The 26,129-nt window shown below is 40.3% G+C and overlaps 1 protein-coding gene across 6 annotated transcripts in view; it reads left to right on the forward strand.

The window, feature by feature from the left end:
- The window catches only part of LOC139453311 (thyroid hormone receptor beta-like), a 348,228-nt gene that overhangs the window by 100,725 nt on the left and 221,374 nt on the right, over window positions 1-26,129 (forward strand). The window contains exon 1 of one of the 6 annotated variants that reach the window (XM_071234970.1): window positions 1,390-1,939. The exons of 2 other annotated variants lie outside the window; for them this stretch is intronic. In XM_071234970.1, coding sequence (XP_071091071.1) covers window positions 1,921-1,939 — 19 coding nt within the window. In that variant the 5' untranslated portion in view covers window positions 1,390-1,920. Of the gene's footprint in view, window positions 1-1,389; window positions 1,940-26,129 lie in introns of those variants that run through there. 3 more of the 6 variants (XM_071234967.1, XM_071234972.1, XM_071234971.1) reach the window with 3 other exon arrangements.

Raw genomic sequence — 26,129 nt, forward strand, 5'->3', positions numbered from 1 at the left:
AACCAATCTTTTTGCTGTTTCTCGAACAGTTTTGATGGCTTTTGAAAAATAAAAAAAATATATACCTGAAAAATGTGTCTTTATTCATTTTGAGGTTTGTTTAGGGAAAATTTATATCAATTTAAGAAAACTGTGACATTATTCATCACAAACACATGTAAAGGCAAGACAATTGCATCAGACATTATTTTGATCACTGATGCATCAAATTTGGAATTATCCTCCATATGTCGACCATGAAACAGTCTCGGCCATGTTACATGTTGTAGCCTTCCAATCCCCACTGATTGGCTCTAATTAACTTCATACACCGACCTCGGCCAGATGCAGTGGGATGAGTAGATAGTGGACTGTGTGTAGTTCGGTAATGTACGCTTGGGTATTTTATAACGCCCATTTAAATTTCACTCAAAATTGACATGTGCCCTTTTTATCAGAGTATCATTGCTATACTAAATTAGGTTTAACAGACTGCATTTACATATAACTTCTCTTTAATTCCAGGATTTGTTCTCATTGGGATGTGGCCGGAATAATGCTGATGTTAAATTTCTAACTCACTCATCATATGTAGTATTCTTATACACATTTTATGTTTCACTCGGTTGTTTCTTTGATGTAATACAGTATTGTAACATCTTATTACACTCTGTTCTTATATTCATGATGTGAATGTGTTGTTTGTTAAACCAAGGGTATTAACAAGTACCAGATGAAATGCTTCACTTTGTATGGATGTCTGTTTGATAGTTTCTTGCACTACATGGAAAGGACATAGCATCAACTTGGCGTGGGCAGGTAGGGTGACGTTGTGACGAGGATATTAGTGTGTACACGACATACATTACTTCACAAATACTTACCAACACATTTAAATTTCCACCTTGAACACAACTCTTTAAAACCAACAATTATGTCACAATATCGTGACTAAAACAAGCTTGGAAAGTGCATAAGGTAGGTACATGCAGGTGAAATAGGTGTTTGGGTCTGACTCAAATGAGGTAATACGGGCCGAAAGTGAAGAAATGTTTGTAACACAAGACACAGGCTAAGGATTAAGGCATGTCAATTAATAAAGAGAAATGTATGGCAACACCCATATCATGTCAAGAAGCGGAAGGGCATTGTCCGAACTATCTTACTGTGCTACAACAAAATGTTCTATTTCATGCCTGGGAGCTCCCCCCATTGAGCCCCCCAAATAGCCTGAGGGATCTGTTTATGGGGAAGGGATACACACAAGCCATCCATCCTCACCCCCAGTGGCAAGGCTAGAGGACTCCACAGCCACCCTATGGTTTTAGCTAGTATTTGTAGATGTGCTTTGTAGAATACATGCCGGGGAGTAGATTGTGAGAGTCTCCCGTTACACAAAGCCGAGAGTTGGATAGAGAAATCCTTCCCTCACTGGCTGCCTGGACAGCATTGTCAGAACTTCCAAGTGACTGTCCTGCTATTTGAGCCACGGATCAGATTCTGTTGGGTTTTGTCAGGGATGAGTTCAAAGATCACCCGATTAAATAAGCCTCTTTAAATACGATAGACTGATACTGAGGAGGTCGGAGGAGATATCCCACTCAAGGAAGTTGGGTTGCGAGAAGCACGTTAGCTCAGTCCGACTACCCTGTGTGAGGGAAAGGGGCAGCTAAACATTACTCATAGTGTCAGACTCTCAGAAGAGTAGATACTTCTCACCTTGATCCTACCTTACCAGGCTAGTACAGAGGCTGCTTGGTACTCGCCATCCTGCGGCAAGAAGTACTGCGTATCCAACACTCGCCTCATTCCCTTTGAACTTTGGATTACTAACTGTGGATACTGATGGTATATGTGTGAATTGTGTAATAGGTGATTTGGATGTAAATTCGGGAGGAAAGTTTGTGCCTCGCTGGTGTTGAAGCCTGCTTATTGATCGAAATGGACAGTTCTCCTGATGGTGAGTTGGTAATGAGCCCTGTACACTGTCGACACTCATTCTGATACTCACTAAGCATTGATGAAGTATTGATTGGTATGTAGATATGCATGTTGCTTTTCCCTCGGTTAGACACAAAAATAGTGCCACTGCTGTACTCCTGCATGGGGTAATTTGTAATCAACATGAGTCAACTAAACTGAGGAGCATGTTCAAGAGTGCTTCAGAATCCAGTGTTCCTAGAACTATAGTAACTTCCACGCGTAAGTAAACTGCCCCTGTGTGAACAACCTGAGGCTCTACCTAACACACCAGCAGATGCAGTCTGTCAAGGAATAAAGTCATGTTACCAAGAATGACAAGTAGCAATAATACAAAATCATAATTACCAATTATACAATTTGTCAAATCTAATGAATCTTGTGTAATCAAATCACTCCTAATCAAGTTATTACAGACATTAAGATAAACTAATTTTTATGGCCAATTATTTGAGATAGGAGGAGATTACGGGAGATGTTTATATGGAGGAGTTTGTACCGTGCTTGCTGCAGGTACCCACTACCTTGGTGACCCAACTCTGAGTGCACTACTGAACACTAACGTCTCGTATCACGCGTGTTGAGGGAACCTGGGAACATTGTTTAATACATACTCGCTTTTGAATACATACTAACATATTTCTAACATATTCCTATGTTTATATTTTTTTAAAAACCATTTTGACTTTGTGAGGTAATAATATAATGTTCTCCTTATGACTTAATATTAAACCAAATAATATCAATGTGTACCTTCTTCAGTCTAAAATTAAATATTTATCATTTATTTTTTATAAGGTTTTGAAAGTTCTACTTCTGTTGAACACAAGAAATAAGTGTGTGTATTGATGTTGATTTTCAAAAGCTTTCATCATGTCGGTTAGTTTTGAGTTTGTAAACAACAGGTGACTGAACTTTGTACAGTCTTAGTCTATGCTCCAGGCTTTCAGTAGTAACTCAATACTTGTGATGTGTGTATATCCTCCATGTTCATATTACTGCTACCAGGCAGGCGGTGGCAAAACTATGCTAAGTGCCAGATAATATCTTGTATGCTCCCCTGCATAATATCCTGACCTCTGTTTTCATATCAGATCATCATTAATTCCATTACTAAAGCAGAATTGAAATTCTTTTGATGTCGTGTTTAGAGGACTGTGTTTGTCTCCACAGTGAGCACGTTGTCTGAATATTCAAGAATCATAACTTCCCCCTGTTAATTATCAACTGTGAATTCTTGTAATTTACATCTTTTATTTGTTTAAAATACATAAAATGAATTATGGTAACTTTTTCAGGAAGTCTTTTGGAAAGTTTGAGGATGTTTATGCCATAATGAACAATTGCAGGAATTCCTCGAGTGTGGATTCTTGTAAATTCAACAAACATCCTTGAAACTAATTTTCTCTGAAAAACGCTGGCTTATATTTAGTAGCAATGATGTGGTTTAAATTGCTACTGTGTTGTACTAGCCTATCTCTTTCCCAGGCTCCTGGCAGAGTGGAGGTAATTACGTATGCACAAAAAATATTGCTTGGGATTTTTGTGCAGATATTTGGCCTTTTGATGTTCTGAATTTTATTCCATTGATGCTGCTGCTAAATTAAATATCCAGCCAGGATGGTATCTGGTGTATGATGGCACGATGGATGTTGGCCCATGTCGATGAATGATTCTATGAATGACTAATATTCCTAATTAAACTGATGAAGCGTATATTAAAATGTATGTAGATAAAAGACATTTGCTTCCTGTTTTTAAGAATGTCACGTTGAGTACAATTTTCAATAATATTTTGGGTTAATATTTACGAAATATTATTTTGAGGAATTCTTTTATTTTTTTCCTGCCTGTCAGGTATTTTTACAAATATGTTTGCAGCTGATACTCGTTCAATTCCTGTTTTAAGTGAATAACACTTAGACTGATTTTTCTTTTGAGGGTATGACAATAATAAACTGTTCAGAAAAATATTATTGTACAATTCAATATCTTAGAATTATTTTTCATGTAAATAAATCCTTTGTGTTAAGTTCAAATTTGAAGGAAAGACTAACATCCTTAGTTTGGGTATTGAAGGTAATGAGGACAGAGCAAAAACATGTCCTGGGATAAGTTGAAGGGCGTGTTATTTCTTTGACTTCCCACACATAGCTTCACACAGAGTGAGAATACCGTTGGATGAAGTAAATTGACAGTGCCACTTGTAGAGGAGGCCTGATCAATATAAGGCTTCAGTGTGACTCCAGCTGTTTTATCACAAGGCATGGCTGACATCCTCCTCTTGGGTAAACCAGGTGCTAAATATCCATTGTAAATCTTCGTCTGGTAGATACGATCTCATAATATCTGCCTTGGATCATTTGACAAACGGCAAAAACTTCAAGTATATTTGTAAGAAGCATTGTTGCATATTAAATTCAAATAATTAAAATACATCCCATAACAATACCGTTGCCTGGATGGTGAGTCAGATGAAAATTGTTACTTTGAGGTAGTTGTGAGGGACATTGTGTTGGCTGGGTATTGCAGCAGTATTCAATTTACCATCGTACCTGAGGATATTCACTTATGTAGCGAGATGAAAGGTTTCATCTCGGCTTTTCATGAGGGCGTTCTCCAAGTCCATTGGCTCTCTATGACCTGGATGATCTGCTCGGAGAAGCGTAACATACTCTTCAGACTGTGAGCATGTTGTCAAAAGAATTGAGAAAATGCCTTTTACATTTCCGACACCCCTCTTGTTTACAGGACAAAATGGTGTGCCCAACTTAAATGTTTCACTGAGTGCTGTGATGATAACCCAAATTACATCGGGTTAATGAGGTGTGACATTTTATATTTTTTCCTTCCCAACTAGGATCAACCTGAATTGATTATGCCAATCAAGTCTAATTAGTGTTTAGTTTATGAAACATGAATCTACAAGAAAGTCTTACATTTGAATGCACGGTCCAGTCACATCTTCCTCACATGCTCACCGTGTAATATTAGATTTCCTTTAAAAAAACTAATTGTTTTTTTTCTTATTTTAAGGATGGACTTACCCTCCATGTTGTTAAAATGAAGATTAAAGAAGCCAATACTTTTTGCACTGAAAATATATTCAGAATAATTCAAAACATTTTTGTGGAAAATGAAACATGTTCCTGTTTCTCTGCTGAACAGGCATTTTTTTAGCAATATTCTTTGTAATTTTAACCCATTTCTTTGACATGTTGCTTGATGGCTTTAAGAATCCCTAAAACTAGAAAGAAAATTAAAGTTAGCCTGGCAACCAGGTTTAAAAGTAAAACATTTTATGGAATGATGCTGATATGAATCTTATTGAAAGACACATTTTGCTGTTTCATTAAGCCCTATAGCTATCTGAGTTGAAAATCAGATCATCATTATGTTTTAATAATCATTGATTATTTTTAATTTGTGTCAGGGAATACAAGGTCAAACTACTGCCAGTCTCTTGTACAGACCCAGAACAAATATATCCTAAAACCCAGGCAAGTCTAGATTTCTTCAGTTTCAAAGAGCATTTCCGGGCTATTTTCTATTACGTATTAAGAGACAATTTAATTTAACCCTAAAAATATTTTCCTAAAATGCCATAGCTTTAGGATGGCTGTTGTTATGTTTGTGACGCATTTTGATAATATCAAATAATTTGAAGATTTCCTTGTTTAGTGTCATAAAAATCTTGACCCACATTTCTAAGGCTAATCTAGTATATTTCAGCACGGTGGAAGATTCCCTCCAAGGAATTGAGAGCAGTTGTGTAATGTGGAGGTTGTAGTACTACCATCGTAACGGTTTACAACTGCCACAGGGTCAATACTGTTGTTACTGCCTACTGTTGCTTCCTACGGCAAAGGGATGAGATGTTTATTTATTACTGTAATGGAATATAAGATATTTATGGGAGATTTTGTCTCCCTGTATTGGTGCTGACTCCCCTGTGTGTAGGGAGTTTGCTGATGTTGTGTTTTGATGTGAGGAGATTGACGTAATGACGACTGGTTTCCCTGTATAGTGTGTGTAGTCACACAGGCAGTGTGTCTTGATGTGAGGAGATTGACGTAATGACGACTGGTTTCCCTGTATAGTGTGTGTAGTCACACAGGCAGTGTGTCTTGATGTGAGGAGATTGACGTAATGACGACTGGTTTCCCTGTATAGTGTGTGTAGTCACACAGGCAGTGTGTCTTGATGTGAGGAGATTGACGTAATGACGACTGGTTTCCCTGTATAGTGTGTGTAGTCACACAGGCATTGTGTCTTGATGTGAGGAGATTGACGTAATGACGACTGGTTTCCCTGTATAGTGTGTGTAGTCACACAGGCAGTGTGTCTTGATGTGAGGAGATTGACGTAATGACGACTGGTTTCCCTGTATAGTGTGTGTAGTCACACAGGCAGTGTGTCTTGATGTACTCACAGCTGTATACAACATGGGCATCACAGCTCAATCATCTACACACAGTACACTAGAATGTGGAATTGAGGTTAACACACACATACACCCTCATACACACACACTGTACACACACACACACACACACACACACACACAAACAGTACACACACACAGAGTACACACACAGTACACACACACACACCCTCATACACACACACACACACACACACACAACAGTACACACACACACACACCCTCATACACAGACTCTCACACACACACACACACACACAAACAGTACACACACAGTACACACACACAGAGTACACACACAGTACACACACACACACCCTCATACACACACACACACAACAGTACACACACACACAACAGTACACACACAAACACCCTCATACACAGAGACTCTCACACACACACACACACACACACACACACACACACACACACACACACACACATGATTTTGCAGTTTAGCTCTTTGTAATGTTCATGAAATTATTTTCTATTTTCCAATCTGGTGGCCATTAACCCCCCCTACCCCAGTGATGTATGAGTGAGAGTGTTTATTCCATCAGGTTGTTTACAAAGATGGCTTCAGGCAGGTGAACATGGCCAGGGCTGAGTTCGAAAACATGGCCACTTCTCACAGCTGACTAAGAGGTTAAAGGTTACTCTCCTGAAATAGCTCTTATCGATAATATGTAGGAGAAATGTTTACAGAGATTTTAGCACATTACCATAAAATATACGAGTATTGTCATGGAAAGTAGTATCACATAAAAATTCAACATATCTCAGTTCCTGTTACAAAGAATGTTTATCAGATTTGTGAATTTTTATTGTACACAAATACTCAGGCTGTGTTGTATGGAAAGCTTGTAGGAAAGGCGCCTGTGACAAAGTGGTTCAAGTGGTGATATCATGTTGACTCTGTAGACGTCCCAGAACATTAAAGCCTGACCCCCAGTGAAGGCGAGGTGCAGCCAGGTGTCTTGGACAGGACAAGCTGATTTGTGTGTTGAACAGTGTGAAATTTACACAATCATTCACGCTTACTACATGCTCAGTGATGTCGGCAGGGTAATCTGTAATACCCAATTAATAAACACTTATGCCTTTGAGTGATCCGTGGTGATCGTGTTCATACGTAGGTCTCTTTAACACAAGTACGGCAGAGAAATGAGCTTTTCTTCAAAGCAAGCACGGGGCGCGCAGTGTGACATGAGTCAAGCACCATCACGTGCTTGACCCAATTAGTGCTGAGAATAGTGCTACCTATGGATTCGAGTATATCATATATATCTCTATATATCTGTTGTTGCAGAGTCTAGGTTTGTCTGTTTAAAGACTGACCAAGGTCTAACTTAAAACCTCTGTATCTAGCTGATGTACTGACCAAGGTCTCACTTAAAACCTCTGTATCTAGCTGATGTACTGACCAAGGTCTCACTTAAAACCTCTGTATCTAGCTGATGTACTGACCAAGGTCTTAAAACCTCTGTATCTAGCTGATGCACTGACCAAGGTCTCACTTAAAACCTCTGTATCTAGCTGATGTACTGACCAAGGTCTCACTTAAACCCTCTGTATCTAGCTGATGTACTGACCAAGGTCTCACTGAAAACCTCTGTATCTAGCTGATGTACTGACCAAGGTCTAACTTAAAACCTCTGTATCTAGCTGATATACTGACCAAGGTCTGACTTAAAACCTCTGTATCTAGCTGATGTACTGACCGAGGTCTAACTCTGTATTAGCTGATGTACTGACCAAGGTCTAACTCTGTATCTAGCTGATGTACTGACCAAGGTCTAACTCTGTATCTAGCTGATGTACTGACCAGGGTCTAACTCTGTATCTAGCTGATGTACTGACCAAGGTCTAACTCTGTACTTAGCTGATGTTGTCCGTTTTGTCATGAGGCAGTACGTGTTTTATTGACCTTGTCAACAACTACAGCAATAGATTCTAACAGTTCCAGCCCACTAGTCCTTATAATGATAACATATAGCAAAACACTCAAAAAGGGTAAATTTCTACTGTCCCTCGGATAGCTTAGCTATTAGGCAGTTTGGTTGGACTACAGGACGAGTGCCTGTTTATACTGCTGAACTCCTTATGGTTTTATTTCATAATATTGTTTTCATTTGAATATTTTCCATCACAGTCTCTTTACCTATCATTTCTAATGGTTAAGTTATTTTTTATATTTACCTTGAAGTAATAGTTCTGTCATGTATTTGATTCTGAAAAACTAGTCCCTGAGAGAGAGATATGTATGTCGTTAAAAAATAAACAGTTTTGTAATGGAACTTTATTATTGAGGAACCCTCCAGTTTCTTATAGGCTGTTGGAGTGAAGAAGCCATTACAGGGGATTGTTGATTAAATGTATGTCGTGGGTAAGTCGGAGGCTCCTCTACAGCCAAACTGTGCCTGAACTCACAGCTGCCTGTGTCCTTGTTTCTACCTGAATCACGCCTAGCCCAGTGGGCCAGTGCTTCATTTCTCCTTGGGTTCGAATCCCTGTTTCACCTACATAATGGAACCATATTCTTCAACCATCGTCAACATGTGTCGTCTGTCTTCAAACAATATAACAGAAATACGTTTCAAAGAGGAGTAAATCATGCTCACCCTACTTCAACCGAAACTATATTTTCTGTCCATTAATTCTGGTGCTTAAATGTGTCTGGAACGTCTGAATATTATTGAATTTGTATGGCTGTTAACGTCCCCAGGAGGTCTTTGCTGGTCTTGTTAATACCGAATGTACACTGCATGTGATAGTACGAAATCCAAGGTGGTGATTTTCTGCAGGTTGGCGAAAATCTATTGATTTTGAGTCAGCGTATTGTGCCTTTTGAATTATTTTCGTCACAGTCCCCTGCCTTTAGATACAAGACTTTGCAACATCAAACGCTTGGACGCAGGCACACCACTAACATTATGATTATGGTTAGGAGTACACCAGTTTTAATTGCGTTTCATGTAGTGCTCATGTTCCAAAATTGGTTTCATGATCAGTTTGGAATTATATAAAACAGAAAGAATGAGTAAGTGAGTATGGATTTATGCAGCTTTTAGCAATATTCCAGCAATATCATGGCGGGGGACACCGGAAATGGGCTTCACACATTGTGCCCATGTGGAGAATCGAACCGAGGTCTTCAGCATGACGAGTGAATGCTTTAACCTCTAGGCTACCCCACCGCCCCAAAACAGAAAGAAAGATGATTTTGATGTAGGACAGAAATATATAACTGAAATGGACATAAAGGAATGTAACTGTTGTGGATGTTTTCCTAATCGGTAAAGATTTGGTTTGATGATTGTGTAGGATGACAAGGGAAACAATGATGTCTTGACGTTCATCAACAAATGTCAGAACACGAGCAGATGGCACATTCCGAGGGAGGTAACTCTTGCTTTTATGTTTTCTTAATCGGCAATTTAAGAAACATGTAAATAAAAAAATACACCCTTATGCCATCAATGTTACATATGTTAGGAAATTTACAAAATATTTTATTCCGTATTTTTGAAGAGTAAAGACTTAGATGTGTGCAATATAGGAGCAGAACGAGCTTATGTTTTCTTCTAATGCAAAACTTTTAAAAACTTTATCGCATACCTTTTGGTGGGTGAAGAAGGATTAGTTAGTGCAGATCCACTTATGTGGAAAACTCCCCCCAGGTTTTGAATTCTTATCTTGTATTGTTATGCACCGTCTTGAATTCAAACTACTTTGAAAACAGAACAACATGAAAGGGCACGGCGACAGCCATGATGTCAGACAATGGTATGTTTATCCCAAATTTGAGGGTTTACCATGGCTTGTTTGTCTATGGAGATATGTGCCACCTGACACGGCTTCTTCGGTGTAATATTACCAGCAAACCCTTGAGACTCCCTGCTCCCGATAATGTCATAGTCTTAGACCTTTTGTTCTCCACTAGTCAGGGCTGATGTCATTTGATACCTTGAAAGTGGGAGCTAGACTTCATTTAGGCTCTAGAAGGTGAACTTGGTTAGTATTTCATGATGGAATTTGGTCTGTGTGTCATCCTGCTGACCTGGTTGTGTTTGAGGAAGGGTAAGGTGTTGGTAGGATCAAACAGGTTTGGACCGGGGAACATTCAAACCAGGGTTGATTGGAGTCAGTGAGTGAAACTTTAGTTTTGTATCTGCAATATCTTGGCCATGAACTATGAGAATAAGTTTCCAGGGGTGGAAGGAAATATGAACTGATCAATGTGAGTAAGAGAGTGTGTGAAAAATTTAGTTTTGCATCTGCAATATCTTGGCCATGAATGATGAGAATAAAATTTCAGGGTGGAAGGTCGAATCAGCATATGCTGTCACAACAAAGGGATGCAACTCTGCATAGTGAATCACATATATTGCTTAAGGAAATGAGTGAGAAAGTGTTAAGTGAGGAACACTCATAAGAAATTCATGTTCCAGCACAATCTGAAGCGCATGTCTTCCAATCATTCACACATACATGTCAGATATCACATGCACCACTCCCATCACAGCTAAAAAGTGAGATAGAATTTAATATACTGAGTCTTTTTATCAAAATGGTAATATTAAAGAGAGGCCTTATCTCCTGAATATTGCCTTGCACTGGTTCTGGTTCCTGGATCCTCACACTTTATAGGGGAACTCCACACTCCTGTGTCCCCCTGTAGGGAGTTTGTTTTCCCTGATCGTTATTTGATACGCTGGAGTTGTTTTATCACATGTTCTGCTATAACTGCCTGTTTTTCATTGTGAGCAACAAATTAATATAGTGTCACACACAGGTGGATATTTCTAATATTCACTGGAATGGGTGGACGAAAATTACCATTTATTCATATTTCGCTGATCTTTTCGTATTACTTAAGAACTATTAATAAATTAATTTTAGTGCACTGAAATTTAATGGATGGCACTATATAAAATTGTAATGAATAATATAGGGTAATTTTTCAGAATGTCATAATGGTGTTTCCAGTGTTATATTAAGGTTGATGTTAAAGAGAGGGAGTTTGTGGTTCTGTATTTCTGCTAGGTCACTTTGAAAGGTCTGAATTTAGACAGAAAATGAATTTATTTCTTGTAAATGTTTATATTTGTTTTATTACCATATTTTGCACACCTTTGAAAGCTGGAAGGAGATTTTCTTGTCGCCGTTGGATCCCTGGCGAGAATTTATCATCATCACGTGGTGTAGCCTTGCATTTGTTTTACATTTGGAGTCTTGGAAGAAAATAGGAATAATTTTAGTTACTGTATATGGATATACAGTTATTTTCATGAATTTCAGCTTTTCTTATAAATACTTTTATTATGACTCATAATAAAATCTAGCTACCTGATTGGCCTGTTGCTGTCTCGCAGAAACCCATTCAAGTTGGCCGTCTGTCACAAAATTTGCGACAACTGACTCTGTACGACCTTTGAGTTAGCTTTGTGAAGGTCACAAGATCTAAATGTGACACACTTTTATTTCACTGAATTATTTCAACAAATTTTTACAGCCTGTGAACTTGTAATTATGAATTTGTCAGATCACTTGAGAGATGTACAGCATATTATGAGCTGACTATTCGTACACACCCCTTCATACACAATAGACCAGCCTCCGTGGTCTTGTGGTCTCGTGGTCTCGTGGTAGAGAGAGTGGAAGGTCCAGGGTATGATCATATCAAAAGACGTTAAAAGATGGTACTTCTTGTTACCCTGCCTGGCGTTCGGGATCAAGGGACTAAAAGAAGAACTGGTCGGCTCGGAGTCAGTATACTGTGTCTGAGTGGGGTATTCATGTTAAACTGAAGCATGATATCTCAGTGTGCTAGCACTATAAACTTGGCATTAGTCTGGACTAGTACAAGCAGCCACACACACACGTGTATGCACGTCACAATATAAGTGCAGTAATCATGGACACGATGGTGTACACCATTTCACCTCACCTCATACACAATACCCCTTGTGGTGTACAAATCCTGTATACCCAGCCAGTGACACAAGTCTCTCATAATATTGACACATAGTGTACTCATCACGTGATAGCTTGGCGCTGCACCACTCTACCAGGAGAGGGAGATATCAATTGTTCTGTTACACCTAAAAATATTATCAGAACTTGTAGATAAATATTTTTATCATTTGATGGATATGATCTGCAAGATAAAGATAAGAGAGAGAACAACAGTATCTGTTGGGGTCATGTATGAATAAATATGCAGATATTATAGGTCAGGTACGTACCACTTTCAGTGTTTACAAACATGGTGTCACCTTGTGTATCAATTATTTTTATATTAAGATGATTGTTATGATTATCGAAATAATAGTCTAAGGTACCGAAAATCAGTTTCCAACAGGGACATAGCTGAGGCATTGAAATATGTCGGAATAGTCACTTTGTTTTGTTTTATAGTTGTGTGGGCATATGACTGCCTTTTTCTAACGTTATGACAGACCAGGCAGCATCTAAACAAACATGATGTTGCATAGACAAGACTAGCTTCCCTTTGTTATGATTATCAAAAGAAATATGTCTTGGATGGTGTATTATTTTATTGTTATTTTAATGTCATTTGATTTTATTTGAAGAGAAATTGGTGTTCAAATGTTTTCATCCTCGAAACTTGAATTATTTGAACAAAAACATTTACAAATGCCTTGGTCAGAGCTTAGTATTTCAACACGATTGACTTATTCCTCAAACTGATTGAATTTCTATGTAGATGCGAGGCTAGAAAGGTGAAAACAACAAGTCACATCCTTGCAATTGCACTTAGAGGCTTTTTGCTTTAATCTGCAGGGCTGCAATCACAAGTCTTGATGGAATGCCACAAAGTTTTTACAGATCCATTCCTGTTAATCACTTAATCTTTCCATCTTGCTAAAAAGGCGTCTTTGCGATAAATTCTCCAGTTCTGTAAGGATAAGCTTAGAAGACATACTTGCATGTTTCTAAACGTGTTTTCTTGGTCTGGGGGACCTTCAGTGCTTGCTAAATTCTCGGCTCCGCTCCCTACAAGTTTGTAAGTGGGACTTCCTGCAGTGAGGGAGTTAATCTGGGGGGGATTAGCGTGATGGCCGTAAAGTGTGGGACTTGGTGAAGGCTGTGCAACATCCACAACTGTAGATGGAGTGACAGATCATGTGATATGACAGTTGTGAAGGAGTCATTCTTCAATCCATATGGGTCACATGATCGTGCTGAAAGTGGTAAAAAGTGCTTCGTTTTATGGTTTGTTGGTTAAATGTCTGAAATGGATTGTGCACCTGTTTGTCTGAGGATTTTCGGCAAGGAATGAATAGAGGAAAATACTTTTTCTGAGATAGGATGCTTTTCTCACACTTATTCTTTATGCAATATTGTGCTGTTTTATATTTATGGAGATATTCTTATTTTATTTTTGTGTCATATTTTTCTCTCTGAATTGAAAACTTGCAATATGTAACAGAATACATGTGAAGGTTTCGAAATGCAAAGTACATTTGTTTTTATCACTGTGTTCCGATAGTGTGGTTTGTTGGTACTGAGTATGCCTCTGGTCACATTGCCATAAATGGGTACCTGGCAGGATGACATGGCAATGTGACTGGAAATCTTCCAACTGGGTTGTTTATTTTCCAGGGAGCTGAGAAAGCACTTTGAGTGCACATTCATCTGTTGCCCAGGGTAGCACCATAATGTTTGTTTGTTTGTTTGTTTGTTTGTTTGTTTGTTGTTTAATGCCACATTCAGCAATATTGGTAGCACAATGAGCATGCTGTAGGAGGTGGATACACTGCATTATAAATATGCGTTATTGTCATTATCATCACATAATCTTTATCTCTGTTATCATAATTATCATTATAATCACTATTATACCTATTATTATTTTTATCACATTTATCATTATGATCACTATAATTATCACTATTTTATCACTATTATCATTATTATCATTAATAATCATTGACATGCTTCCCTTGCTGGATTGCCTGGCCCAGACTGTTGTTTACAAGCTGATGTGATATAGCTGAACTATTAATGACTGAACGTAAATCAACAGTCACTCCCTAGTGCATGAGTGAGGGTGTTGTAGGGATGTTCTGGCTGTAGTCGGGGAATATGTCCATGTATCGCTCTCCATGATTCAACAAACATACCATCTGATTATCTTATCTCACCCCTAGCAATGACATGAACATGTGCAGATGCAAGAACTAGACAGTGACAAGGAAATATAAGCACTACCGGAATGATGCATTCTGGGACAGGTCCACATTCGGAAGGATCTACCAGTAGAATGACTTTTGGTGAAGCACTTAGTGTGCAACCAACACAATTGCATGAACGCCACGGAACATCAAAGCATGTCAATTGTGATTCTTGAGGCGTCTTGAAAAGTGAACCAATCTATTTTGGTCCCAGAATAGATCTGGTTCCATCGCAGATAGAGGTATAGGTAGCATCCCTCCCATGTGGCATCTTCCATGGTGTTGACTGTTCCGCAGAGTGGAGTCGGTTTTAACTCCTCTTGTCATGAAAACATATTTCCTGGATTCTCTCTGGAATGTAAGACTGAGGGGCCGAAGAGGGGTGTGCGAGATTTAAACATTGAGGTTGGGGAAAAACTAAGCAATAGAAGGAAAGAGCTGGAACCCCGCGAGTTTTATGTATCCGCGAGAGTTTATGGCGGAGGAGGAATTATGTCATGGAAACATGTTCAGCTGTGTTCTAGATCCAGTTTCTTGGCATCAAAGTGGCGACAATTTTGACATCAAATCTTCAAATATGTCTGAGATGCGAGGTACTTGCTACAGCAGCAGAAGTATGCATGTATGGTGAATGAGGCAATTATCGTACAAAGTATTACAGATTGTCAAAGCAGAGGATGTCGAGAATGGGTTTCAGAAATGAGTTAGACAATTATCAGTCCTTACAAGTTTGACTATTTATTCACAATCCACCAGTGAGTGAGTCTTGTATGACCTGGTTGTGATTCTGTTTTTGTGTGTGAGGGCAATGTCAAGATGAGGAAATATTCAAAAGAAAGTTCTGAGAGACAGACATACATGTTGTAAACACAGTTCCCTTACACATTAACCTTCAGTTACTGACTTAGCATGGTAATTAAATCGTGGAAACGGGATACGTCCATTACAGACAATTATAACCACAGACACAGCCTGGGGTGTCGGTATACAGAAGTACAGAAACAAATGTTTTATAAGTCAGATACTGGAGGTTATATTCTGATTGTGGATGGAACTGGGCTCCTGTCTACTGACATTTCTTGCACCCTGGTGGCAGTGCAAGCGAACCAGTCATGAACCAGCACATTCCACCATACTGAGGCTTCATTAACAAACTCTTTTCTTTTAAATGCATGGCAGTCATGCTTAGTGTGCCATTCCCAGCATCAATCATGTGGTTAAACTGACAGTGTGAAACAGTATTGCAATGTGGACTTCTTTTCAATAAGTTGCCTGAAAAACATGTTTGAGACTGTCATTAGGCATCAGGTCACTCTGACTGTGTAAGATATGCTTCTATTCTTGTGACCCCATCCTGTAGAGCCTCGAAGGAGACATCTGTGTTCGAAACAATGTGAGGAATTTTCACAGATTGCCTAGAAAACCTACAGCTTTGAGGCTCTGTATTGAGTGTTGTAAGGGCGCTAATTTGCAAAAATACTGTATAAGAAATCTGAACTTTAAGGAACGGTTTTAAAGTTCCTTTTTCCGATTTTGAAAAAAGCATAGCTGACACTTTCAAAGAAAAAGGATTCTGTTGCGTTGAAAATAAAACAAGCAGAAAATTGACACTTTTTTAAGCGGAAACAAGTTTTTCTGGCCATACAGCATGTTTTTTCCATCACTAAGTTGTTAATGAATACAGCACTTGCGAAATGTTACCAACTTAGACACTGAGAGTGATGGTGAATGCGTTCTCTGACTCAGCAACCAAGAGATACAGTTGTCGGTGTTGGGCTTGTTTACTGATTGTATACAACTCATATTTCTCAGTTTTTCTTTGACATGTGTCGAGGCCAGTATTGGCTTTCTGAACTTTGCGCATATTTGAAATCCAAGTGTTCTAACATCTGTCCTTTTTTCTATTAGAAATGGATGTTATTGCGTGTTTAGTGAAGAATGTGATCATTATTGAAACTATGGGAAAAGTAACATACGTGTTGACATAGATTAAAGGTTTATTAGTTGGACAATTTTACAGTCAGCCTTAGATATCTCTCTGATTTCTATGGACTGTGAAATGTGCCAAGGGGATTCTCAGATAGAATTTGTCCCGAGGAACCTATGCTGGTCATAACATATTACTTAGTGGATCACGTGGCTCGGTGATTTGTTATCGTACCCCAAGGCCATGGATGGTTGCTCACAATATCAACCACTGGACTGACAGACCCATACTTGATCCAGGGATATTTGCACATGCTATTCTCGACTGTCTGGCCCAGGCTTGATCCAGGGATCCATGGTGTCCTCGACTGTCTGGCCCAGGCTTGATCCAGGGATCCACGATGTCCTCGACTGTCTGGCCCAGGCTTGATCCAGGGAGCCATGTGGTCCTCCATTGTGTATGTTAAGAAGTTGACCCAGGATCCTGAATTTCCTTTTGAACAGGGAGTATACTTTCAAGTACATGCTCTATTGACGGCTCAAAATGATTAAGCTCATTAACAGATAAATGTTATCCCCCACAAGAGACACCATTTTGTTCCTCTGTAGTCACCTTCTCAAGAGATTCAACAAACATTACCTCGTGTGTGAAACATGCATATTTGATGAGTCCATATAAAAATACTCACTGATGCTGAACAATCGCTGTCGTTGTGGAAATGGTCTGCGTGTGAATAGTATCACATAGAAAAGAAGTATCTAATCTCATGTGGTCTACATTTTTAACTCTCCATGCCACACGAGCAAAGAAACTGAATTTTATTTTGCATGTACTTATACAAGCAATTTGACTCCAGGGCAATTCGCTGTTGTGCCAAATCAGAGAGTATGGTGAAATGGGGTGCTATTTAATGTTTGTTGGTAACCACCGCACAAAACAATATATATGAGGGAGGCCTGTAAATAAGCAGACCAATTAGTGATTGATGTCATGAGCAACAATCAACACTGTTGGTGTTTGATGACACGCAATCAACCAAGTCGCTGAGCCTGCACATCTAATCCATGACAACAAATGTAGGTTGCTGGGGACCAAGTGTGACCCTGATATGGCTGGATTGTTTCTGAGTGAGGCATTAAACACCAAACAAATACACAACAATCGTCTTCCAAGAAACATCAGTTGTGACAAGTGAGCTGCAGAGCCTGTGGTTTGGGGTAGTGTCTGAATTTGTCTGCACAGTGTCAGGACACAGAGAACAAGGCTGAAAGGACATTTTTGTTTGGCATCTCCGGGGAAATCACAAGTTAATGGATAGCATGTCAATCTAAGGGAAGTAAACGTGATTGACAGGTGTCAATCATCCATTTCTGGCATACATACAGAGAGGATTTTGGAAAGTGAAATGAGAATTTTCACTAGTTGTTTACACAGACTTTACCATTCTTGTCATACTTACATTTGCACAACAGATGAGGTCATGATTTTAAATGTTTTTTGTTGATCGTGTATATATATTCTTCTCTAAAGTGCATCTACCTGCGCCATTGAGTAGATGCAGACACTGTGTGAGAGATGATTCTTGCACACATCACCCAGTGGACTTTATTATACATCTGGTAAAGATACAGGTGGCTGATACTCATTTTAATTGATTTGTATGGATAACCTTGACCTCTTTCACACTGAAACTACTTTTTTCATTCAGAAAAAAATCACAAGACATCATTACTTTTACAACTTTTTACTACTACACGATCAGAACTGCACAATCAGATCACTCAGAGGGAACAATCCCGATACAAATCATTTGAAAACTCAGAGGAGTTCTCATTTTGTACCCTGAAACATCACAAATGTGAACAATAACATTTGCTATTCATCTCTAGTGTAAAACTCTGTCTGTTGATAACGGTTCTCTTTTCTTATTCTAATGATGACCTTGCCCTTTGCTTGAAGCTGTCACTGGCAAGCAAGCAGACTCGAGTTTTCACGTTTTTACTATAGGGTCATAGAGTTTACATGAACCTCCTTGGCAAGCAAGTAGATTTCCCTTGTCCAAAATGGTAGGACAGGATATAAATTCTGCAGATGGACCAAGGAAACCAAACCATTTTGACTGCACAGACGGGGTGCGAGTGACTGATTGTTTGTTTGAAATTTAAAGTGCTGTGCTGTTTTACTCTTTAATTTGAATTACTATGAGTTGAAGAAAATCTTAAACAAAGTTCTTGAGTGGTGCTGCTCTCATGTTTGCAGATACAACAGCAGGAACATTTTGTTAATTCGTATGCATAGAAATGTCAACAATGCCCATATTTGGGCATATATCAATATTCATGCACAACCAGATTTGCACCTGGTTTCAGTTTGGTCTGTTAACTGACGAAAGTTGTTTTGTGTTTCTACTCAAATAGATATATAATGTGGCTAATAAATGAAATACTACACTCATTCTCGTTGGATACCGTTGTTACATAAATTGTGAACGATGGTAGCTGTCCTCAGATACCACAGAGAGTCCAATTTTATCTTAAGAATGGTATTTAATGTAGTATTGTCTATTTATTTCACACTAAGAACTCCATGCTCCACTTTTCTCCTCATGAATAATCCACGCCCTGCTACACTAACAAGGTAAGGATGTCATCTGTGGGATGACTCCATGCCCTGCTACACTGACAAGGTAAGGATGTCATCCTTGGGATGACTCTATGCCCTGCTACACTAACAAGGTAAGGATTTCATCTGTGGGATGACTCCATGCCCTGCTACACTGACAAGGTAAGGATGTCATCCTTGGGATGACTCTATGCCCTGCTACACTAACAAGGTAAGGATTTCATCTGTGGGATGACTCCATGCCCTGCTACACTGACAAGGTAAGGATTTCATCTGTGGGATGACTCCATGCCCTGCTACACTAACAAGGTAAGGATGTCATCTGTGGGATGACTCCATGCCCTGCTACACTGACAAGGTAAGGATGTCATCCTTGGGGTGACTCCATGCCCTGCTACACTGACAAGGTAAGGATGTCATCTGTGGGATGACTCCATGCCCTGCTACACTAACAAGGTAAGGATGTCATCTGTGGGATGACTCCATGCCCTGCTACACTGACAAGGTAAGGATTTCATCTGTGGGATGACTCCATGCCCTGCTACACTGACAAGGTAAGGATGTCATCTGTGGGATGACTCCACGCCCTGCTACACTGACAAGGTAAGGATGTCATCTGTGGGATGACTCCACACCCTGCTACACTGACAAGGTAAGGATGTCATCTGTGGGATGACTCAACGCCCTGCTACACTGACAAGGTAAGGATGTCATCCTTGGGATGACTCCATGCCCTGCTACACTAACAAGGTAAGGATGTCATCCGTGGGATGACTCCATGCCCTGCTACACTGACAAGGTAAGGATGTCATCCTTGGGATGACTCCATGCCCTGCTACACTGACAAGGTAAGGATGTCATCTGTGGGATGACTCCATGCCCTGCTACACTAACAAGGTAAGGATGTCATCTGTGGGATGACTACATGCCCTGCTACACTGACAAGGTAAGGATGTCATCCTTGAGATGACTCCACGCCCTGCTGCACTGACAAGGTAAGGATGTCATCTGTGGCATGACTCCACGCCCTGCTACTCTGACATGGTAAGGATGTCATCTGTGGGATGACTCCATGCCCTGCTACACTGACAAGGTAATGATGTCATCTATGGGATGACTCCATGCCCTGCTACACTGACAAGATAAGGATGTCATCCATGGGATGATTCCACACCCTTCTACACTGACAAGGTAAGGATGTCATCTGTGGGATGACTCCACGCCCTTCTATACTGATAAGGTAAGGATGTCATCTGTGGGATGACTCCAAGCCCTTCTATACTGATAAGGTAAGGATTTCATCTGTGGGTTTACTCCACGCCCTGCTACACTGACAAGGTAAGGATGTCATCCTTGGGATGACTCTATGCCCTGCTACACTAACAAGGTAAGGATTTCATCTGTGGGATGACTCCATGCCCTGCTACACTGACAAGGTAAGGATTTCATCTGTGGGATGACTCCATGCCCTGCTACACTAACAAGGTAAGGATGTCATCTGTGGGATGACTCCATGCCCTGCTACACTGACAAGGTAAGGATGTCATCCTTGGGGTGACTCCATGCCCTGCTACACTGACAAGGTAAGGATGTCATCTGTGGGATGACTCCATGCCCTGCTACACTAACAAGGTAAGGATGTCATCTGTGGGATGACTCCATGCCCTGCTACACTGACAAGGTAAGGATTTCATCTGTGGGATGACTCCATGCCCTGCTACACTGACAAGGTAAGGATGTCATCTGTGGGATGACTCCACGCCCTGCTACACTGACAAGGTAAGGATGTCATCTGTGGGATGACTCCACACCCTGCTACACTGACAAGGTAAGGATGTCATCTGTGGGATGACTCAACGCCCTGCTACACTGACAAGGTAAGGATGTCATCCTTGGGATGACTCCATGCCCTGCTACACTAACAAGGTAAGGATGTCATCCGTGGGATGACTCCATGCCCTGCTACACTGACAAGGTAAGGATGTCATCCTTGGGATGACTCCATGCCCTGCTACACTGACAAGGTAAGGATGTCATCTGTGGGATGACTCCATGCCCTGCTACACTAACAAGGTAAGGATGTCATCTGTGGGATGACTACATGCCCTGCTACACTGACAAGGTAAGGATGTCATCCTTGAGATGACTCCACGCCCTGCTGCACTGACAAGGTAAGGATGTCATCTGTGGCATGACTCCACGCCCTGCTACTCTGACATGGTAAGGATGTCATCTGTGGGATGACTCCATGCCCTGCTACACTGACAAGGTAATGATGTCATCTATGGGATGACTCCATGCCCTGCTACACTGACAAGATAAGGATGTCATCCATGGGATGATTCCACACCCTTCTACACTGACAAGGTAAGGATGTCATCTGTGGGATGACTCCACGCCCTTCTATACTGATAAGGTAAGGATGTCATCTGTGGGATGACTCCAAGCCCTTCTATACTGATAAGGTAAGGATTTCATCTGTGGGTTTACTCCACGCCCTGCTACACTGACAAGGTAAGGATGTCATCTGTGGGATGACTCCACGCCCTGCTATACTGACAATGTAAGGATTTCATCTGTGGGATGATTCCACGCCCTGCTACACTGAAAAGGTAAGGATGTCATCTGTGGGATGACTCCACGCCCTGCTACATAAATACAGGTTGTGATGCTACAGCACTGGTCTTACCCAGAAATAGCATTGCTTGTCATTGTCAGTCAATATTGATGTGACAATTTAGTACCCAAACTTGTTATCTTCAGAGGGGTAATTATGGATGAATATACACTTCCCTGTCACAGCTGCAGCTGTAAGATGTACATGAGTTGGTGGAGGAGAATGAATCTTATTTTGTTGACAGTTCAGGAATGGAATTGACATCTGTGGGAGACTGAAGACCATGGAATTAGATTACATTAGTTGTCACTTGTCAGTATTTGGTATTTTCCTCCAATTAGGTGTCAGTGATGCCAACTAACAAACTGATATTAGCCTGGAGTGATGGCAGCGCTACTGTGGAGAGCAAGACCGGCAGTACAAACAAGACCACCCCAGTTACCACTTGCTACTACAGGTAGTGAGCTTACCCTTACTATGCCTCTGCCCATCCCCCCCTCCCCACCATGTTGTCCCTCCCCCATACAAATTGAAATAATAATTAATGAATCACGCCATTGATATCTTTCTGCTTGTAATTGTGCTATATATAGTTTTTTACCAGTGTAAAAGTTAGGAAATAACTAATATTGTTAGTTGAAATGTCTCGTAATATTAGTTTTCAACCTGCTAGGACATTGCACTTCGCTTTCCCACCTTGAACCTAGGATGTTGCACTCCTAACAACATCCAACCCATGTGGAGCCTGTGGTGCAGTAAGTTCAGTGGCTAGAAACCCATGGGGATTCCTGGGAAGAATAGGTCGCCTCTGAGTTAGTCACAGGAGGATGGGATGGCCAGGCCCGGTCACTTAGCTCACTGCCTGTCATCATGCTTCTGTGATGTGGATTATAACACAGACTTACACTTTTTGTTTATTTGGTTGTTTATTTGTTGTTTAACACTGCTTTCAGCAATATTCCAGCTATATGACGACGGGCTGTAAATATTCGAGTCTGGAACAGACAATCCAGTGATTGACATCATGAGCATCGATCCACGCAATTTAGATACGATGACATGCATCAACCAAGTCAGCGGGCCTGACAACCCGATCCCGTTAGTCGCCTCTTACGACAAGCATAGTCGCCTTTTACGGCAAGCATGGGATGCTGGAGACCTATTCTACCCCGGATCTTCACGGGTCTTCACTTTTTGTGAACGCCTGGTGTCATGACTAATTTTTAGTACCCATTCATATGATTTCTGTCGCTAGTTTGCTTTTTATACTGATAATCAAGACTGATTCTTCTCTGGTGTCAGCGTTTTGAATTCATGGTCAGTCACTGGTTTGTCTGGTCGAGACAATTTTGTATGCATGCAGCCATTCTATGGTTGGAATATTGCTGACTGCGTGCAGCATTAGGAAACCTACCTCTTCAAGTGTAGAAGAAGTTGGTAGTTGATGGTCCTGCCAATGATCGGTCAGTTTCTCTGTAAGGTGGACTCACGGCATGTAGATGTCAGTTGTCTCCTGCAGTCCACATGATCAAGGAGAACAAAGCAGCTCCATCTCTGATGGACAGGGAAGGTGCCTTGACGTAACTACTGTTTGTTTCTGCTTGTTGGAGCATTGAGTCCTGTAGGTCTGATGACTGTAATTGTCTTCCATTGACTGACCACATTGTAAAAACAGCCAGACTGTTGGTAAGTCATTCAGAAACAATTTGATTAGATATCGCCAAAGATGTTGTTTCATGTGTGAAATGTTTGTTTTTATGTTCACTGAAGGAGTTTAATTGATTGTTTATCTCTAGATTGTTAACCATTGCATGTTAAAAGTGTATCATCCATGCACCATTGCTAGCTAGCTGGAAGTGAACACGGTTCCCGGACGGAAATGTGGGTGGATGAGTGCATTGTTAGTGAATGGATAGGTGGATGGTAGACTAACACAGTCAATGAAAACATGTCTTTAAAATAATATTTTCTTTTTCTTCGAAACAACATTTCCTCTTCTGATGTTTTCATATGTTTAATCTTGGTTAGTGTGATCTAGACTTGCCTTTTCTTGTAGTAAAAAAAGCAGGACTAGGTGGATGGATGCATATATAGATACAGTGAATGGTGAAGTGGATATTTCATAGATCGTCATTGTGATGGTGCTTGTTTCTGAAACGTCAGTAACATGAAATAAAACAAATTTGACAAAAAAGGAAATGAAGAAACTATTCTCAACAACAGCAACAGCACATTCTTCAACACTTTGAAGCTTCCAAACAACAACAACAACAACAACACTTATCAGTACAACCTTGTGCAACAACAATGTTCATCAGAACTGACTCCATGTTGAGTATTGCACTCTTGACACAAGCAGTGGACACTGAAGGCCCGATCTGATCCAGATTCCTCACACAGCTCAGCAACAAACAATATTGGCAGCACTCAACTACACAACTACTACAAAACTCACCAACATCATACAACACTAACAAACACTGTACAACAATCGATATGATACAACAGTCAATGATGTCAGAGCTACAACACTCAACAACATTGTACAACACTCAACAACATTGTACAACAACAATCAACAACATTGTACAACACTCACAAACATTGTACAACCACAGCAACAACATCAGAACAACTATGTCAGCCTGTTCCCAGTTAAGTGGCCAGTCATTGAATATTTATTCCATGCAGCCGGGGAAACAAATATAAAAATGATGGAGCTTATTGTTTATGATGTTAAAAACTATGTCGAGACGACACTGTTGATGGTGTTCCAGTTGTTCGACAGACTTGCATTTCCGGACCCAGTTGTCAGGCCAGATTATCTGGGCTGATAGATCAAAGTGTTATTGATTTTCGGCTCTGCTTTTCGAAAAATTAGATTCTATCATAAAGCAGATTCCTGTAAATAAGCTTTTATTCTCTTGTGGGTCCGGTCTTTGATATTGATGAGTGAAATGCACACATCTTGTATTTATCAGGCATAAAATATTTTGGTAATCAATTTTTAGGACAAGAAAATGATCGTACTCATTCATATGAAACAGGGTTGGGCATGACATTCAACTGTGTTTTAGCAGCATAATGTCCTGTGGCAATAAAAGATTCAATTTTGGAATTTGTCCCAAAATATTACTTGCTCCACATAGCATCTTTTCACACTGAAATAGTACATAACATTGGCTTGCGATAGCTGATAAAATGCCTTGATGCAATAATGACGATGTAGCTGAGATGTACCTTCTTCATTCGATTTAATTCACACAATCTTTAGAACTATTACTGCACAGCACTTTCTCAAAGAGCGACATCAATACGCCTCCATTTGTAGTCACAGGAGTTTTGTGGGGGATTTATTGGCGCGCTAGTGTTGCGAATCTTGTGATGTTTTATTTTATCATTCTGGCTCTTGTTTATTCGAAAGGTTTGAGGGGGGTCAGAAAAATAGCTTACGTTGCCATGGAGACGAAAGCATGTCCAAATTATTTTGTGCTCTATGAACATATTCTGGAAGTTTTCCTGCCCTTTTTCTGTCGATACCATTGAAAAGAGGTGTGACGAGTTTGTGAATGGAGCTTGGGAATGTTACGTAAGCCAAGCGTGGTTCACAGCCATGCTGTTGCTGGGTGAGTGTGTTGCCATATTTTCCACTGTCATAAAGTCATTATTCTAATTTCTAATGATTTTGCACACACATCAAACTGGCCATGTTATTAGGTAGACCATTCAGTGTTGTTGACAGCAAGCTTTATAACACGATAAATGCCATATATAAACAGATGCTCCCTCAGACCATGTTTATGGCATGTTCTGGGGAAGGGCCTACTGGTTATAACTTGGTATGGCAAACTCTGCACGGATACTTTATTACCAAGACGCCACATGGTCAGAGGTGGTTTTTAAGGCTGAGAGCATGAAAAACTGTATTAAAACTAAGAATCTATTTGCGTATGAAGAAAATTAATGATCTCTGATTCAGGTCAGTTGTAAAACTGAATGATTTGGAATGGGGCTCCTTCCAGCTAGTAGGGGGTGGGGGCCGATGTTAGCCCAGCTGTTTAATCCAATCTGGGTTTGCTGTGTGGAGTTGCTTGCCTCTGATGGATATATTGGCTGTCTCTGTCAACCTTGGTTTGCTGTGCAGAGTTACTTCCCTTCGATGCACGTGGATACAGCATCTCTCTCAGCCAACCTGTTTGATCTCTTGCCGCATGATACCAAACCATGTTTGGGATGGCACTTGTTACCCTGACCAGCATTCAGCATCCTACCAAACCATGTTGGGGATGGTACTTGTTGTTACCCTGACTGGCATTCAGCATCCTACCAAACCACGTTGGGGATGGTACTTGTTGT

This window comes from Haliotis cracherodii, unplaced genomic scaffold, assembly GCF_022045235.1.
Source record: "Haliotis cracherodii isolate W230 unplaced genomic scaffold, xgHalCrac1.p SCAF_9, whole genome shotgun sequence".
Taxonomy (NCBI): Eukaryota; Metazoa; Mollusca; class Gastropoda; order Lepetellida; family Haliotidae; genus Haliotis; species Haliotis cracherodii.